The sequence below is a fragment of the Melanerpes formicivorus genome, unplaced genomic scaffold (genome assembly GCF_026170545.1).
Source record: "Melanerpes formicivorus ecotype bairdi unplaced genomic scaffold, bMelFor1.0.p_v2 SCAF_73, whole genome shotgun sequence".
NCBI lineage: Eukaryota > Metazoa > Chordata > Aves > Piciformes > Picidae > Melanerpes > Melanerpes formicivorus.
This window is the reverse complement of record NW_027142425.1, coordinates 2,848,401-2,867,055: the sequence shown is the minus strand read 5'-3', so window position 1 is coordinate 2,867,055 and position 18,655 is coordinate 2,848,401. Positions and strand designations below refer to the sequence as shown.

Sequence of the window (18,655 nt, the reverse complement as noted above, 5' to 3'; positions counted from 1 at the left end):
TCTTCCTCAGCTCCACTCTCAAAGCCATTGTTCCTTATCCTGTCACTCCCAGCCCTTGTCCAAAGTCCCTCCCCAGCTCTCCTGGAGCTCTTCCAGGTACTGGAAGGTTGCTCCAGGGAGACCTTAGAGCACTCTCTTCTCCAGGCAGAACAGCCCCAACTCTTGCAGCCCATCCTTCAGCCTTGAGAAGAGAGAGGGAGGCACAAACTGCCTGTGGCATTTGAAGAAAACAGACACAAGAAAATAAAGAGAGAGGGAGCATTGCTCCAGATGGCAAGGCAACTGGTATTAGAAAGCACAAAAAGCATTCCCATTTCATTAGCTAAGAGGTACACGGTCCACAAGTCCAACAAAATAGCCTGCACTTTTGGATCCTGACTACTCAAAATATCAAGGAAATATCATGACCTTTAAAAAAGTCAGTTTTCCTTAATATAAATACATAGATATATATAATTTATATAGATATAAATAAGTGGGAGGCAGACTTTACATTCAACAAACTGATCAGGACATTTGTGGCAGCGTCTCTCCTGTTTTGACAGCTCTCTCTGGGAAGTAACTGAGTTTCCCAAGAAATCCATTTCAAATACAGCCTTGTTCTGATGTCCAAATCTTGAGCCCCATGCAGTGAAAACTCTTCCATGGCAGCTCAGATGAGCCAATTCAGCTTCCAGGAACACGACCTCAGAACAGGAAGGGGATGACTTCCAAAGCGAGGTGCATTCAAAGGTCTGAAATTAGAGGGGTTACCTGCAACAATGCTGAAGCAAAAGCAAAGCCAAGCCCACTGCTCACCTGTCTGTGAGTGGCTGGGAGGGGATTCTTTTCCCTAAGGAGGGAAGATCCAAGGAATCTGGCTTTTTATCTATTCTGAGGCACGCCTGGATGCTGAGGAATTTAAAGATATGCACCTTACCCTTTAAACAGATCTGTTGGGAAACAAACAGCAACAGCTTAGTACACAGCAGGTCTTGTGCAAATGCAGCCCACCAAACACCTTCAACACTGACTTTGTAACCCAACAAAAGCTTTCAACACTGACTTTGTAACCCAACAAATGCTTCCAACACTGACTTTGTAACCCAGAACTTCCCTCAAGGAATAACAGAGCTAAAAAATAAAGAACTCAAACCAGAGAGACAACCTGGTTGGTGTAACTTAAACAGCTTCCTCTCCCCAAGATCCTACTGCAAGCTGCTCAGCTGGAATGCTTCAGTATTCATCTGTGCTGCTGGGATCTGCATTGGATTGTTATCCAAAACCATCCCCTGGAATGCTTCAGTACTGACCTGTGCTGGAGGGATCTGCATTGGGTTGTTATCCTAAACCATCCCCTGGAATGCTTCAATACTAACCTGTGCTGGAGGGATCTGCATTGGGTTGTTATCCTAAACCATCCCCTGGAATGCTTCAGTACTAACCTGTGCTGGAGGGATCTGCATTGGGATTGTTATCCTAAACCAGCCCCTGGAAAGCTTCAGTACTAACTTGTGCTGGAGGGATCTGCATTGGATTGTTACCCTAAACCATCCCCTGGAATGCTTCAGTACTAACCTGTGCTGGAGGGATCTGCATTGGATTGTTACCCTAAACCAGTCCCTGGAATGCTTCAGTACTGACCTGTGCTGGAGGGATCTGCATTGGGTTGTTATCCAAAACTATCACTTGTAGGTGACGCAGTTTTCTGTAACAAATGGGGATTTCAGTAATTTTATTACAGGAAAAATCCAGCTTTACCAAGGGCAGGTCTCCCAGCTCTGCAATGAGGGAAACAAAAGGAAAGAATCAGAAACCTTCTTAACACTTCACCTAATTTCCCCACAGCAAATAAATGAAGACTAATAGCTTACCATCTGGCAACATATGGAGATTGTTCCTTCTTATGTTTAATTCTCTAAGTGACTGTAGTTTTCCTATCTGCTGGGGAAGAACCTGAAGTTCATTGCAGCTGATGTCCTAAGAAAAATATAATTAAATAACTTCACTAAGATCCTGAAGTCCATTGCAGCTACTCTCCTAAGATGTAATCAATGAAGTCAAACCCTGAAGTTCATTGCAACTAATACCCCAAGAGAGATATAATTAATAAACTGAGAACCTGAAGTTCAGTGCAGCTGAGCTTCTAGAAAACATATGATTAAAGTAACTTAAGAACCTGTAGCTTATTGCAGCTGACATCCTAAGAAACATCTAATGAGTTAACCTGCAGCTCACTGCAGCTATCCTAAGAAACATTTAATCAATGAATTAAGAACCTGAAGTTCATTGCAGCTGATATCCTCAGACAAATACAGTAACTCAGAACCTGCAGTTCACTGCAGCTGATATCCTAAGATAAAGCAACTCAGAACCTGCAGCTCATATCCTAAGATAAAGTAACTCAGAACCTGCAGCTCACTGCAGCTCATATCCTAAGATAAAGTAACTCAGAACCTGCAGTTCACTGCAGCTGATATGCTAAGAAAGATAATTAAAAAGTAACTCAGAAGCTGCAGCTCATTGCAGCTGATATCCTAAGATAAAGTAACTCAGAACCTGCAGCTCACTGCAGCTCCTATCCTAAGAAAGATAATTAATAAAGTAACTCAGAACCTGCAGCTCATTGCAGCTGACATCCTATGAAACATAATTAAAGTAACTAAGAACCTGCAGCTCATTGCAGCTAACATCCTCAGATAGATAAAAGTAACTCAGAACCTGCAGCTGATATCCTAAGATGGATAATTAATAAAGTAACTCAGAACCTGCAGCTGATATCCTAAGATAGATAATTAATAAAGTAACTCAGAATGTGCAGTTCATTGCAGCTGATAGCCTAAGATAAAGTAACTCAGAACCTGCAGCTGATACCCTAAGATAGATAATTAATAAAGTAACTAAAAACCTGCAGTTCATTGCAGCTGATAGTCTAAGATAGATAATTAATAAAGTAACTCAGAACCTGCAGCTCATTGCAGCTGACATCCTATGAAACATAATTAAAGTAACTCAGAACCTGCAGCTGATATCCTAAGATAGATAATTAATAAAGTAACTCAGAACCTGCAGCTCATTGCAGCTGATAGCCTAAGATAAAGTAACTCAGAACCTGCAGCTCATTGCAGCTGATATCCTAAGATAAAGTAACTCAGAACCTGCAGCTCATTGCAGCTGATATCCTAAGATAGATAAAGTAACTCAGAACCTGCAGCTCATTGCAGCTGATAGCCTAAGATAGATAATTAATAAAGTAACTCAGAACCTGCAGTTTAATGCAGCTGATAGCCTATGAAAGATAAATTAACTAAAAACCTGCAGCTGATATCCTAAGATAGATAATTAATAGTCATTCAGAACCTGCAGCTCACTGCAGCTCATAGCCTAAGATAGATAACTAATAAAGTAACTCAGAACCTGTAGCTGATATCCTCAGATAGATAATTAATAAAGTAACTCAGAATCTGCAGCTCATTGCAGCTGACACGCTCAGAAAGATAGTAAAGTAACTCAGACGCTGCAGCTCATTGCAGCTGATAGCCTAAGATAGATAAAGTAACTCAGAACCTGCAGCTCATTGCAGCTGATAGCCTAAGATAGATAAAGTAACTCAGAAGCTGCAGCTCATTGCAGCTGATAGCCTAAGACAGACAGGACTACTAAACTGCTGTTTTCAATGAAACTAAACAAAGGAAAAATGCTATCAAAACGACTCTAAAGCATACTGCAAAAGAAGAAATTGTGTCTTTCCTGGGTTTAGCACCAAGGGAAGAAGGGCCTCACCAGAGCAAACTGTTCCTCCAGCACTCAGTGATTCATGCTTCAGAAAGAGAAGTCAACAAGTTGAACCAACGCCTGATGAAAGATTGCCTCTGAGACTGAAACAGTGGCCTAGGAATGAGGAGCTCCTGGTGTAGCTCCCCTATCAGTTTGTGCTGCTGGCAAATGATTTGCCTTTAGAAAAGGCCTTCTTCCTTCAAAAGCCTTGAACCAATCCATGGTTGCCAAGAGCACCAGGAGGCTCCCAGCACGATGGACATAAGCACTAGAGGGGGACAGAGCTGCACAGAGTGAACGCAGACCGCAGCTATTTCTGCCACGCATCCTCTGCCTGCTCATCGCTTAGGAAGTGTGCTCGCTATCACGGTTCAGAGATCTACTTACCAACTCCATCAGATCTCTCAGCTTCCCAATCTCTTCTGGAATGGAGACCAGCTTGTTATTACTGACAACCAGAACTTTCAGTGGAAGATCAAACAGGTATTTTGGCAACGTCGATAAGAGATTTCGACTGGAGAGGAAGCACAAATGAAGCAGCAAGGCCAGGTTGTTATCTTTGTAAGCCTGATGTGGAGCTGGAGATGCACATTGTACAACTTCTCCCCTGTTCCACAAGATACTCTCCACCTACTAGAATTCCATCTAAATGTAAGTTACAACCTCCACCCTGAATCCCTTGCCCGATAAAGGCACTCTCACATATGTCAATGTTGGGTCCCCATCTGGCTTGATGAAATGAGGTCGTACTAGAACTGCAGCTAACTCCAAAATGATCAGAGAAGCCTCTCCTCTCCAGGCTGCACACCCCCAGCTCCCTCAGCCTGTCCTCACAGCAGAGGTGCTCCAGCCCTTGAATCACCCCTGTGGCCTCGAGCCTCACTCCAGCAGTTGTGTCCTCCTGCTGGGCACACCAGACCTGGAGGCAGGATTGGAGATGGGGTCTCAGCAGAGGAGACTCAAGGGGCAGAATCCCCTCTCTTGCCCTGCTGCCCACATTCCTGGTGGGGTCTCAGCAGAGGAGACTCAAGGGGCAGAATCCCCTCTCTTGCCCTGCTGCCCACATTCCTGGTGGGGTCTCAGCAGAGGAGACTCAAGGGGCAGAATCCCCTCTCTTGCCCTGCTGCCCACATTCCTCTGGGAGTGCTGGATATAAACTACACCACAGGAGGTTCCACCTCAACATGAGGAGGAACTTCTTCACTGTGAGGTTCACAGAGCTCTGGAAGAGGCTGCCCAGGGAGGTTGTAGGAGTCTCCTTCTCTGGAGCCTTTCTAGACCCATCTGAGTGTGTTCCTGTGCAACCTGTCCTGCTCTGGCAGAGGGATTGAACCCAATGACCTTTGTAGGTCCCTTCTAACCCTTAATATCCTGTAATCCTTGTGGCTTCCTCTGGACTCACTCCAACAGTTCTCTGTCCTCCTTGGGATGGGGACACCAGAACTGGACACAGTATTTGAGGTGCTCTTGAAGGCAGCAAAGTTTTACACTTGTAGTTTCTAAGCTTAATACTAAAACCAAAGCCAGCTTTGTAAAGGCTCCTTCTCCTTAGCTTCCAAGGTTGACCAACTAAAATCTCCTCATGCAGTCAACTCCTTCCTACAGTGGAAGCAACAACTGCTAGTCCTAAACCACCAAGGATAAAGCAAACAAACAACAGAAATCTCTTACCTGCCTGGGCAAAAATGAAGCCACAATGACTTGGTGAAGTAGAATGTGACCTCCCCAAGGAGGTGAAGTTATATAAAGACCCCAAATAATGAGCTTTACTCACCTGATGTTCAGGTATGTAAGCATCTGCAGGTTTTTGATAGATTCTGGAATGGATTTGATGCAGTTGTGATACAAGTTTAAAGTCTCTAGTGGGGCAAACAGCCAGACATCAGGAGGAATCTCAGTAAATCTGTTCTTTGAAAGATCTAGAAGCAAAACAAAGGGAGGGAAAAAAAACCAACCATCAAATCAACTCTAAAACCTCCAAGTCCATTATTGTTTCCCCTGCAGCAAGAGAGAGAACTACCCACTGTTACTCTTGGCATGCTCCTAAGAGTCAAGGACCTGCAAGAAGTGTAAAATAATTCAACTGGACCAGATGCTACTGCCCAGAATTAATACATAAGAGACTTCCAAACACTGGAAGATTACCACAGTATCACCAAGGTTGGAAGAGACCTCAAAGATCACCAAGTCCAACCTATCATGCAAGACCTCATGACTAGACCATGGCACCAAGTGCCACATCCAATCCCCTCTTGAACACCTCCAGGGATGGGGACTCCACCACCTCCCTGGGCAGCACATTCCAATGGCTAACAACTCTCTCTGGGAAGAACTTTCTCCTCACCTCCAGCCTAAACCTCCCCTGGCACAGCTTCACACTGTGTCCTCTTGTTCTGGTGCTGGTTGCCTGGGAGAACAGACCAACCCCCACCTGGCTACAGCCTCCCTGCAGGGACTTGGAGAGAGCAAGAAGGTCTCCCCTGAGCCTCCTCTTCTCCAGGCTAAGCAACCCCAGCTCCCTCAGCCTCTTCTCACAGGGTTGTGCTCCAGACCCCTCCCCAGCCTCACTGCCCTTCTCTGGACACCTTCAAGTCTCTCAATGTCCTTCTTAAACTGAGGGGCCCAGAACTGGACACAGGACTCAAGGTGTGGCCTAAGCAGTGCTGAGCACAGGGCACAATGACCTCCCTGCTCCTGCTGGCCACACTCTTCCTGATGCAGGCCAGGATGCCATTGGCCTTCTTGGCCACCTGGGCACACTGCTGGCTCATGTTTAGGCAGCTGTCAATCAGTACCCCCAGGTCCCTCTCTGTTTGGCAGCTCTCAGCCACTCTGACCCCAGCCTGTAGCTCTGCATGGGGTTGTTGTGGCCAAAGTGCAGCCCCTGGCACTTGGACTTGTTGAATGCCATCCTGTTGGACTCTGCCCATCTGTCCAGTTGGTCGAGGTCCCTCTGCAGAGCCCTTCTGCCCTCTAACTGACCAACATCTGCTCCCAGCTTGGTGTCATCTGCAAACTTGCTGATGACTGACTCAATTGTCTGATTTGCAACTGTAACAGGAAAATGACAGGACTAAGAACATTTAAAATGCAGCTATCAGTGGTGGCTGTCCCTCCTCTATCAGCCTTTCTTTGTTGTGCAATTATTCTCCCTCTAATTCTGTGCACAGCAGTACCTTACCCTTACCTTCAGGTACAAAGCCAGCAAACATTACTTTTCCTGTTTGACAGCTGCATTAGAATCTAAACATAGAATCACACAACTGTTGAGGTTGAAAGAGGTTTTGAGATCATCAAGTCCAACCACCCCACCCAGAGCTCACATTCCACCACTGCTGCTCAGCCACTGCCACTAACCCACATCCCTCAGCACCACATCCATGCAGCTCTGAAACCCCTCCAAGGATGGTGACTCCAGCACCTCCCTGGGCAGCCTGGGACAGTGCCTGAGACCCCTTTCTGGGAAGATATTTCTGCTAATACCCGACTTGAACCTCCCTTGGCACAACTTGAGGCTGTTTCCTCTTGCCCTGTCATTTGTGCATGTGAGAAGGCATCAACCACACCTGGCTCCAGCCTCCCTTCAGGGCATTGTAGAGAGACATCTTACCTCAGCCTTCTCTTCTGAAGACTAAACAATCCCAGTAGCCTCACATGCTCCTCATAATACTTGTGTTCAAGACTCTTCAGCAGCTAATCCTACTGTACAAAATATCTGCAATGCTAGAGACAAGTTGGAACAAACCCTTACATACTTATCTCAAGAACTACAATTCTCACCTAAAGAAACACCTAAAGGTCTATACCTTCACTGCAAGCACAGTAATTGAGACATTCATGGATTCACTGAATGGTTCAGGTTGGAAGGGACCTTAAAGATTGTCTCGTTCCAGCCCCCTTGCCAGGGGCAGGACACCTCCCATCAGCCCAGCCTGGCCTTCAACACCTCCAGGCAGGAGGCAGCCACAGCCTCCCTGGACAACCTGTTCCAGTGTCTCCCCACCCTCACTCTCAAGAATTTCTTCCTCATCTCCAGTCTCAATCTCTCCTCTCCCAGCTCAAAGCCATTGTTCCTCATCCTGGCACTCCCAGCCCTAGTCACAAGTCCCTCCCCAGCTCTCCTGGAGCCCCTTCAGGTACTGGAAGGCTGCTCTAAGATCTCCCTGGAGCCTTCTCTTCTTCAGGCTGAACAGCCCCAGCTCCCTCAGCCTGTCCCCATTCTCCAGTTACACATTTGTATGAAGCCACAAACCCCAAACACATTTAGCTCTAAAATGAAGGCTGCAATGCAGCCCAGCCTAAGAGCAGAGAGTGCTCTCTTGGACAGTGGGAACCTAGCACTTGAGTGATTCTGACAATGCATGACTGCAGTATGCAAATCTGCATGCAAAACCCAAGCAAAACCTGAGCACTACAAAGAGACACAGAATCACACAACTGTCAGGGCTGGAAGGGACCTCAAGGATCATCCAGTTCCAACCCCCCTGCCATGGGCAGGGACACCTCACTAGATCACAGTATCACAGTATAACTAAGGTTGGAAGAGACCTTGAGGATCATCGAGTCCAACCTATCAACACAGACCCCATGACTAGACCATGGCACCATGGCATGTGTCCAGAGAAGGGCAATAAGGCTGGGGAGAGGCCTTGGGCACAGGCCTGTGAGGAGAGGCTGAGGGAGCTGGGGTTGCTTAGCCTGGAGAAGAGGAGGCTCAGGGGAGACCTTCTAGCTCTCTACAACTCCCTGAAGGGAGGTTGTAGCCAGGTGGGGGTTGGCCAATGTGCAGCACCTGGCACTTGGATGTGTTCAATCTCCTGCCCTTGGACTCTGCCCATCTGTCCAGCCTGGCAAGGTCCCTCTGCAGAGCCTCTCTACCCTCCAGCAGATCAACTCCTGCCCCCAGCTTGGTGTCATCTGCAAATTTACTGATGATGGACTCAATCCCCTCCTCCAGAACATCAATAAAGATATAGAACAGGATAGGACCCAGCACTGATCCCTGGGGGACACCACTGTTGCCTGGCTGCCAGCTGGCTGTGGCACCATTCACCACCACTCTCTGGGCTCAGCCTCCAGCCAGTTCCTAACCCAGCTCAGAGTGCTGCTGTCCCAGCCAGGGGCTGACAGCTTGGCCAGGAGTTTGCTGTGGGGGATGGTGTCAAAGGCCTTGCTGAAGTCCAGGCAGACCACATCCACAGCCTGCCCCACATCCACCAGGCAGTCACCTGATCATAGAAGGAGATCAGGTTGGTGAGGCAGGACCTGCCCTTCCTAAATCCATGCTGTCTGGGCCTGATCCCTTGGCCATCCTGTAAGTGCTGTGTGATTGCACTCAGGATGACCTGTTCCATGATCTTGCCTGGCACTGAGGTCAGGCTGACAGGCCTGTAATTCCCTGGCTCATCCAACCGGCCCTGCTTGTGGATGGGCACCACCTTGGCCAGCTTCCAGTCCTCTGGACACAGTCTCAAGCTGTGCCAGGGGAAGTTTAGGCTGGAGGTGAGGAGAAAGTTCTTCCCTGAGAGAGTCATTCATCATTGGAATGTGCTGCCCAGGGAGGTGGTGGAGTCCCCATCCCTGGAGGTGTTCAAGAGGGGATTGGATGTGGCACTTGGTGCCATGGTCTAGTCATGGGTCTGTGGTGACAGGCTGGACTTGATGATCTTTGAGGTCTCTTCCAACCTTAGTGATTCTGTGATACTGTGATACTGTAAAGCTCCCCTCCTCTGGCTTGGATCCATTGCCCCTAGCTCTGACCATATGAAACCTTCACAAAGGGCAGAATATTCCAGTGGGGTGGGGCCCACGAATCCTGGAAATCACCACTTCACTACCAAAGCCTGTGTGGGTAAAGCTCATGATACTATCTGGGGAAAAAAAGCCTTGAGAAGCACTGTCTACTGTTGTTGAAAGCAGCTCTGCAGCCTACCCCAGACATCTCAAAAGGATGTGGCTTCTAAGAAAAGCTGAACAGCTGTGCAGATCCCCTACTATTTCAGGCTTCGGCTCTCAGTTCCTAACACTGGTATGAAATAACTGGCTTTGTGCTCACTTCCTCTCACATCATCATTGGAACAGACATACAGAATCAGAGAGTTGGAAAAGAGCTCCAAGATCAGGGAGCCCAACCATCCTCCTCCCATCACCATGGTCTTAAACCACATCCCCAAGTGCCATGGGCACACATTTCTTCAACAGCTCCAGGGATGGGGACTCCACCACCTCCCTGGGCAGCCTATTCCATTCCCTTTCCACTCTTGCAGCAAAGACATTTTGCCTCATCTCCAACCTAAACCTCCTCTGGTGCAACTTGAGGCCATTTCTCCTTGGCCTGTCATTAATTACATGGCAGAAGAGCCCAACCCCCACCTCACTACAATGCCTCTCAGGGAGCTGCAGAGAGCAATGAGGTCTCCCCTCAGCCTCTTCTCCACACTAAACACCCCCAGTTCCCTCAGTTGCTCCTCCCCAGCCCTCTTCTCCAGACCCTTCCCCAGCTTTGATGCCCTTCTCTGGACCTGCTCCAGCTCCTCAATGTCCTTCTTGGAGTGAGGGGCCCAAAATTGAACCCAGGACTCAAAGTGTGACCTCACCAGTGCAGAGTACAAGGGAACAATCACTGTCCTGGTCCTGCTGGCCACACCACTGCTGATCCAGGCCAGGCTGCTGGTGGCCTTCTTGGCCACCTAGGCACCCCCTGGCTCATGTTCATGTGGCTACCAAGCAACACCTTCAGGTCCTTTTCTGCTGGGCAGTTTGCAGCCACTCTGTCCCAGGCCTGGAGTCTTCATGGGGTTGCTGTGACCCAGATGCAGAATCTAGAACTTGGCCTCATTGAATTCCATACAAATGGCCTCACCCCACCTATCCAGCCTGGCCAAGTGCCTTTGCAGAGCCTTCCTACCCTCCAGCACACTAACACTCCCTCCCAATTTAGTGTCACCTGCAAACTTACTGAGGCTGCCCTCAATCTCCTTGTGCAGATCATTGATCTTTATCAAAGACCATTGAAGAGAACTGGCCCCAGCACTGAGCCCTGGGGGATATCACTTGTGGCCAGCCACCAACTGGATTGAATTGCATTCTTCAGCACTCCTAGGCCTGGCCATCAGGCAGCTCTCACCTGTATGCAGCCCACAGTTTATTTCCTTTGTTCCACAACAGACTGAAGAAACAGGCTAGAAAGTGGCTGGGAGAGTAGTTCCAAGCCACTGTCAGGCTCAGCAGCCTGAAGCTTAGAACTGGCAAACAAGCCAGGAGCAGCATTTCTCAGGGCCACCACTGGCATCAGAATCATTTAGTGTCTGCATCACCAGCCTGGGAAACAGGGTAGAATGTGCCCCCAGGAAGTGCAAAGGCCACTGCAAGCTGGAGGGAGTGAAGAGGGAGCTCACATGCTGGAAGGACAGGATGTCAGCCGTTGTGACCCTGGCTGGCAGACACCAGTTTAGCAAAGGCAATGTAAAGGCTTGCACCTCAGACACAGTAACTCCTTTTCATTTTCTTTTTAATTGGATTTGGGTTGGAAAGGACCTTGAAGATTATCCAGTTCCAACCCCTTTGCCACAGGCATCCCTGCCCATGGGTGTCCCTACCTTCCACTAGCCCAGGTAGCTCAAGCCCTCATCCAACATGGCCTCAAACACCTCCAGGGATGGGGCAGCCACAATCTCCCTGGGCAAACTGTGCCAGTGTCTCACCAACCTCACTCTAAAGCATTCCTTCCCCATCTCTAATCTCAGTGTCCCCTCTTCCAGCCCAAAGCCATTGTCCCTCATCCTGTCACTCCCAACCCTTGTCAAAAGTCCATCCCCCGCTCCCCCGGAGCCCTCTCAGGAACTAGAAGGCTACTCTAAGGTCTCCCTGAAGCCTACTCTTCCCCAGTCTGAACAGCCCCAACTCAGCCTTGTCCCCATTTAGTGTCATAGCATCAGTCAGGGCTGGAAGGGACCACAAGGATCATCTAGTTCCAACCCCCCTGCCATGGGCAGGGACACCCCACACTACATCAGCCTGGCCACAGCCTCAGCCAGCCTGGCCTTAAACACCTCCAGGGACAGGGCCTCAACCACCTCCCTGGACAACCCATTCCAGGGCTTCACCACTCTCATGGGGAAGAACTTCCTCCTCACCTCCAGCCTCAATCTCCCCACCTCCAGCTTCATTCCATTCCCCCTAGTCCTATCACTGCCTGAGATCCTGAGCAGTCCCTCCCCAGCCTTCCTGTAGCCCCCTTCAGATACTGGAAGGCCACAATGAGGTCACCTGGGAGCCTTCTCTTCTCCAGACTGAACAGCCCCAACTCCTTCAGTCTGTCCTCACAGGAGAGGTGCTGCAGCCCTCTGCTCATCCTCCTGGCCCTGCTCTGGACACCTTCCAGCCCCTCCAGATCCCTCTTGCAATAGGGGCTCCAGAACTGGAGGCAGTACTCCAGGTGGGGTCTCAGCAGAGCTGAGCAGAGGGGGAGAATCACCTCCCTTGCCCTGCTGGCCACACTTCTCCTGATGCAGCCCAGGATCTGATTGGCTTTCTGGGCTGCAAGTGCACACAGTGTGGGGTGCAGGACAAAAGGGTAGAAGCTATCTTTGCAGATTAGAACATGTGATGGTGGTAGGCTGAATGCAAATCATCAGTGTGCCTAGCAACACGCTACAGATACTCACCAAGTAAAATGGACTGGTACCATGAAACACCACAACAATACTAGGGCAGTATTGTTGAAAGTAGCCTCAACTTCTCTTCCTGAAGTCTAGAGTCTGTGAGATTTGAGCTGACTGGCTGTGACTGCATCATTCCATCACCTCCAGGAAACATTCACAGGCTGGATGTGGCTGTGAGCAACCTGTTGCAGTGTGAGGTGTCCCTGCCCATGGCAGGGGGGTTGGGACTGGCTGAGCCTTGAGGTCCCTTCCAAGCCTGACAGTTCTGTGATTTGCTGAAGTGCCACAAAGCCTTCCTTTAGATCAGGGCACCCACATTGAGCTCTGCAATCTCCAGCTGCACAAAGCAGAAAGATCTAGGCTCTAGGACTGCCATTCCTCCTGCTGCAATCTGTCAATGCATGGCTAAGAAAACGTTGTAAGAATAGAGGAGAACACTTCTGGATTTGAGTGTTTCCCTGCAGACAAGACAGGCTTCATCTGATGCAAGCATGCTGCTGGCACTTGACAGGAGAATGGTTTTGTAAGGGGTTAACAGACTGAAGAATGAAGGAAAGCAGCTAAATGCAGAAGTGCAGATGGTTTAAGATGACAACTCCTCTAGAAGTGAGATTGGAAGGATTCTCTGCTTAACCAGTTGAGCCTGGAAGATTCTAAACCGGGAGTGTGATAAGTAACAAGGAGACACTCATGAAGCCCAGGGTACTGCAATTCACAGTCTCTGCAGAAGCAGCACAAGGGAGGGCATTATTTCTAGGGCTACCTTTCAAAGAGGAACTACAAAACCAAGAAGCTGGCTGCAGCATAGGGTTTTTTTTTCCCCCCCACAGGAAGAGGGAAGTCTTTATTGCCTGTGAGACAATGATTAAAAGGCAAAGCACAGGCAGTTCCAGGGGAAAGAATTTTAGGACCCCATTCAGTTTGGAGGCAAAGCCATTAGAAGGTATCTCAGATAAATCAAAGCCATGATCAAAAGGAAACCCCCAAAACCCTCAAGCTGTCAGGTTCCAGCAGTCTGCAGTAAGTAGTCCAACAGCATTACCATCATGTCGGCCTTGGGTCTGCCCTTTCCCCTGAGCATTCATTACTGGTTTCTGTCAGAGGCATGCTGCTGGCCTTGCTTTGACACAGCACAACCCTTGCAAGCACTACACATTCAATGTGAAATACAAGGCTTGGCTGGAAAACCCAATCTGCACCTCACCCCCTGCTTGTAACAGTGCATTACAGAATGAGAGTTTGGCCATTGGAATGTGCTGCCCAGGGAGGAGGTGGAGTCACCATCACTGGAGATAGAATAGAACAGAATAGAACAGAAAAGAATCACAGTATCACCAAGGTTGGAAGAGACCTCAAAGATCATCAAGTCCAACCTGTCACCACAGACCCATGGCTAAACCATGGCACCGAGTGCCACATCCAATCCCCTCTTGAACACCTCCAGGGATGGGGACTCCACCACCTTCCTGGGCAGCACATCCCAATGACAAACGACTCTCTTGGTGAAGAACTTTCTCCTCACCTCCAGCCTAAACTTCCCTGGCACAGATTGAGACTGTGTCCTCTTGTTCTGGTGCAGGTTGCTAGAGAGGAGAGACCAATCCCCACCTGGCTACAACCTCCCTTCAGGGAGTTGGAGAGAGCAAGAAGGTCTCCCCTGAGCCTCCTCTTCTCCAGGCTAAGCAACCCCAGCTCCCTCAGCCTCTCCTCACAGGGCTGTGCTCCAGACCCCTCCCCAGCCTTCTCTGGACACCATCAAGTGTCTCAATGTCCTTCTTAAACTGAGGGGCCCAGAACTGGACACAGGACTCAAGGTGTGGCCTAACCAGTGCTGAGAACACGGCACAATGACTTCCCTGCTCCTGCTGGCCACACTCTTCCTGATGCAGGCCAGGATGCCCTTGGCCCTCTTGGCCACCTGGGCACACTGCTGGCTCATGTTTAGGCAGCTGTCAATCAGCACCCCCAGGTCCCTCTCTGAAGCCTGCTCTCAGCCACTCTGACCCCAGCCTGTAGCTCTGCATGGGATTGCCGTGGCCAAAGTGCAGCCCCTGGCACTTGGACTTGTTGAATGCCATCCTGTTGGCCTCTGCCCATCTGTCCAGTCGGTTGAGGTCCCTCTGCAGAGCCCTTCTGCCCTCTAACTGACCAACATCTGCTCCCAGCTTGGTGTCATCTGCAAATTTGCTGATGACTGACTCAATGCTCTCATCCAGATCATCAATGAAGATATTCTTCTCCATAGAACTACTTATTTGACATACATAGTTGCTCCCCAACATTAGGAACCATGCTGAAGGATCACACAGAACCAGCTCAACACCCAGCAACTCTAATAGCTCAGTAGGAAACTCTGATGTGCCTGCAAGACATCTGCAGCTCCCTAGAAGCTCAACTGACCAATGCAATCTCCTTGTTGCATGGGAAGTTACAGAATCACAGCATGGTTTGGGTTGGAAGGGACTTTAAGGATCACCAAGTTCCAACCTCCTGCCATGGGAAGGGACACCTCCCACCAGCCCAGCTTGCTCAAGGCCTTCAGCACCTCCAGGGAGGGGACACCCACAACCTCCCTCACTGTTCCAGTGTCTCCCCACCCTCACTCCAAAGAATTTCTTCCTCATCTCCACTCTCACTCTCCTCTCTTCCAGCTCAAAGCCATTGCCTCTTGCCCTATCACTACAAGCCCTTGTCATTAAGCTCTCGTGTCCTCTCAGCACCGAGAAGGCAAAAGCTCTGCTGCATGTTTGCCATTGTCTCCAGCTCAGCTGTTCCACAAATCAAACAGGTGAAACTTGACTGAAGCCAAGAACAAACTTGCTTCAGCTTCAGTGGGGCTGTGATTCTGATGAATCACATCCTCCTCCTTTATTAGTTCATATCTATGCCTCCATGTTGCATGATAATCTCCTTGGTTACACTTTGGAAGGTCTCCAGGCTGCTGGTGGCCTTCTTGGCCGCCTGAGCACACTGCTGGCTCATGTCCAGGCGGCTGTCAACCAACATCAGCAGACAGAAACTCAGAGCTGGCTCCTAAGCCCCATGAGCATTTGTTAGGGAATCACAAAGCCCAGGAGTCACACTTGGCAGCAGGATTCCCACAAATGGGACAACTCCAGTAGAAAGCACAGACACAGCTTGCTATGAAGTTACACCTGAGCACTGAACACTGAGGTTTAACTTCCAAAAGCTGTTAGGTGCTTGTAGAAAAGAGGATTTCACATTCAAGTGTTTAATGCCACCTAAAACATCCTCCTACAAATAGTTAGCTTGGCTTTGGTGTTTTAGTATAAGTTTGGCATAGTTGAAATTTCATTTCTCTATCACCTGGAATATTAACTGTAAAACCTACACCTAGAAAAGCTTTCTCAAACCACACCTGGGAGTATTCTATGCAGTTGGGAGCTCCCCAGTTCAAGAGAGACAGGGATCTGCTGGAGAGAGTCCAACAGAGGTTATGAGGATGATGATGAAGGCACTGGAACATCTGTCTGGTGAGGAAAGGCTGAGAGCCCTGGGGCTGTTCAGTCCAGAGAGGGAAAGACTGAGAGAGGATCTGATCAACGTGTATCAATATCTGAGGGTTGGGGATCAAGTCAAAGGTGTTAGGCTCTTTTTGGGGGTGCCCAGTGATAAGACAAGGAGCAATGGGTATGAGTTGGAACCCAGGAAGTTCCACCTCGACAGGAGAAGAAAATTTTTACTGTGAGGGTGCTGGAGCCCTGGAGCAGGCTGTCCAGAGAGGTTGTGGAGTGTCTTTCTCTGGAGACTTTCAAAACCCACCTGGATGTGTTCCTGTGTGACCTGCCCTGGGTGATCCTGCTTTGGCATCCTCCATCTCCAGAGGTCCCTTGGCAACAAAGTTGGTGAGGGGCTTGGAACACAGCCCTGTGAGGAGAGGCTGAGGGAGCTGGGGTTGCTTAGCCTGGAGGAGACTCAGGGGTGACCTTATTGCTGTCTACAACTCCCTGAAGGGAGGTTGTAGCCAGGTGGGGGTTGGTCTCTTCTCCCAGGCAACCAGCACCAGAACAAGAGGACACAGTCTCAGGCTGCACCAGGGGAGGTTTAGGCTGGAGGTTAGGAGAAAGTTCTACACAGAGAGAGTGATTGCCCACTGGAATGGGCTGCCTGAGGAGGTGGTGGAGTCACCATCACTGGAGGTGTTCAGGAGGAGACTTGACAGGGTGCTTGGTGGCATAGTTTAGTTGGTTGGGTGGTGCTGGATGATAGGTTGGACTCGATGATCTTGAAGGTCTCTTCCAATCTGGTCTATTCTATTCTATGATGTTAGAAGATAAGGCTTTTTAACCTGAGCATGGAGCCAATGTGGAGAAAGAACAAATCACATCATGTTTCCACAGCAGATCATCTTAAGGACCAAGCTTTGGTTTATGTCCCTGCTCAGAAAAACCACTTCCTTCAGAAACTGCATGGTTAGAAATTCCACCTTCAAACAAACAGCAGGGACAGCACCAGAACTTCATCTTCACTTGACAATACTGCAGCAGCTTACAAGTAAAAAGAGACAAGTGAAGGCAGCCTTACACACATGCACAACCAGTTCTGTTTCCTCTTCCTCTTAGGCAGCTGTGTGCAGACTCCACTTTCACATACTTCTCTAGCTCCACTGTGCTGTATTTAATTAGTAGCTCATAAGAGAATATGCTGACATTCCAAAACTGATCCTATCCAGCCACAGACTCAATGCTTGAGGGTTTGAAAATGGGAACTGAAACTGAAGGCACTGAATAGTGCCAGAAACAGAGAACTGAGTGCACCCTCAGCATGTTTGTGGATGACACCAAGCTGTGTGGCCCAGCTGACACACTGCAGGACAGGGGCTGCCATCCAGAGGGACCTGGACAGGCTGCAGAGGTGGGCACAAGCCAACCTAGCTCAACAAGGCTACATGCCAGGTCCTTGCACTTGGGTCTGGGCAATCCCAAGCACAAATACAGACTGGGAAAGGAGTGGCTTGAAAGCAGTCTGGAGAAGGCCTTGGGGGTGTCAGGTGGTGACAAACTCCCCAGGAGCCAGCAATGGTCCCTGGCAGCCCAGAGCCAGCTGAGTGCTGAGCTGCAGCCAGAGCAGGGAGAGCAGCAGCACAGGGAGGGGATTCTGCCCCTCTGCTCTGCTCAGACCCCACCTGCAGCACTGCCTCCAGCTCTGGGGCCCCCAGCACAAGAAGGACCTGGAGCTGCTGGAGAGGGTCCAAAGGAGGCCACAAAGACGATCAGAGGGCTGCAGAGTCTCCCCTGTGGGGAAAGGCTGAGAGGGTTGGGGCTGTTCAGCCTGGAGAAGAGAAGGCTCCAGGGAGACCTTAGAGCAGCCTTCCAGTACCTGAAGGGACTACAGAAGAGCTGGGAGTGACAGGATGAAGGACAATGGCTTTAAGCTGGGAAGATTGAGACTGGAGAGGAGGAAGAAATTGTTGAGAGTGAGGGTGGTGAGACTCTGGCACAGGTTGCCCAGGGAGGCTGTGGCTGCCCCCTCCCTGGAGGTGTTCAAGGCCAGGCTGGATGAGGCCTTGAGCAATTTGGGTTGGTGGGAGGTGTCCTTGCCCACGACAGGGGGGTTGGAAGTAGATGAAACTAGACAGGCTACCAGCCACCAACTGTAGCCAGTGTTGACTGCCCAACTTCTCTTTTGCTCAGATAAAATTGCCTGACACTGGATAAACTAAGCAGAAACATTTTTAAACCAACCTAGACTATGAGAAGGCAAAGAAACCAAGGAGAGTGAACTAAGAGAGGAGCAGCAAAAAACCCTGAAGGAAAGCTAACAGTCCATGAGCAGAGCCAGCAGGCTCTAGGAGCACTGCAGCACCTTCCCTGGAGACACAGAGGCCACTGCTGCACCAACTCCAGCACCTGCTCTCCTCTACTGGTGCCTCCTGCTGACTCTGTGCTACCCATGCCAGGCCTCATGGCAGCATTAAAGAGTGGCTAAAGCTAACAGGAGTGGCTACCAAGTGTGTACTATCACACTCAGCACTGCCTACAATTACTCCGAGTGAACACTTCCCTAAGCCTTTTAGTTCCAGGCCAGCCTTTAATGAATCAAGTCCTTGCCCACCACATCCTGCTTCCACCACCTCCTGGAAGTGTGGTCAAGTGACAAATTGAAGTGGATGTGTGTTTCAGCCACAGATGGTCAGGGATTTGCTTACTGTGCAGTTACATCTGCTGGCCAGCAGCCTATCAATGGGTCTGAGACCCAGGGGTCCCTTGGAGCCT

The 18,655-nt window shown here is 49.5% G+C and overlaps 1 protein-coding gene across 4 annotated transcripts in view; it reads right to left on the bottom strand.

Annotated features, from left to right (window-relative positions):
- The window catches only part of LRCH2 (leucine rich repeats and calponin homology domain containing 2), a 65,205-nt gene that overhangs the window by 31,067 nt on the left and 15,483 nt on the right, over nucleotides 1–18,655 (bottom strand). For all 4 annotated transcript variants that reach the window (XM_068163650.1, XM_068163651.1, XM_068163652.1 and 1 more), the window contains exons 2-6: nucleotides 5,531–5,675; nucleotides 4,144–4,270; nucleotides 1,854–1,959; nucleotides 1,624–1,760; nucleotides 799–932 (exon numbers count right to left, since the gene is read on the bottom strand). In XM_068163650.1, the coding sequence (XP_068019751.1) occupies nucleotides 799–932; nucleotides 1,624–1,760; nucleotides 1,854–1,959; nucleotides 4,144–4,270; nucleotides 5,531–5,675 (649 nt within the window). The remainder of the gene's footprint in view (nucleotides 1–798; nucleotides 933–1,623; nucleotides 1,761–1,853; nucleotides 1,960–4,143; nucleotides 4,271–5,530; nucleotides 5,676–18,655) is intronic.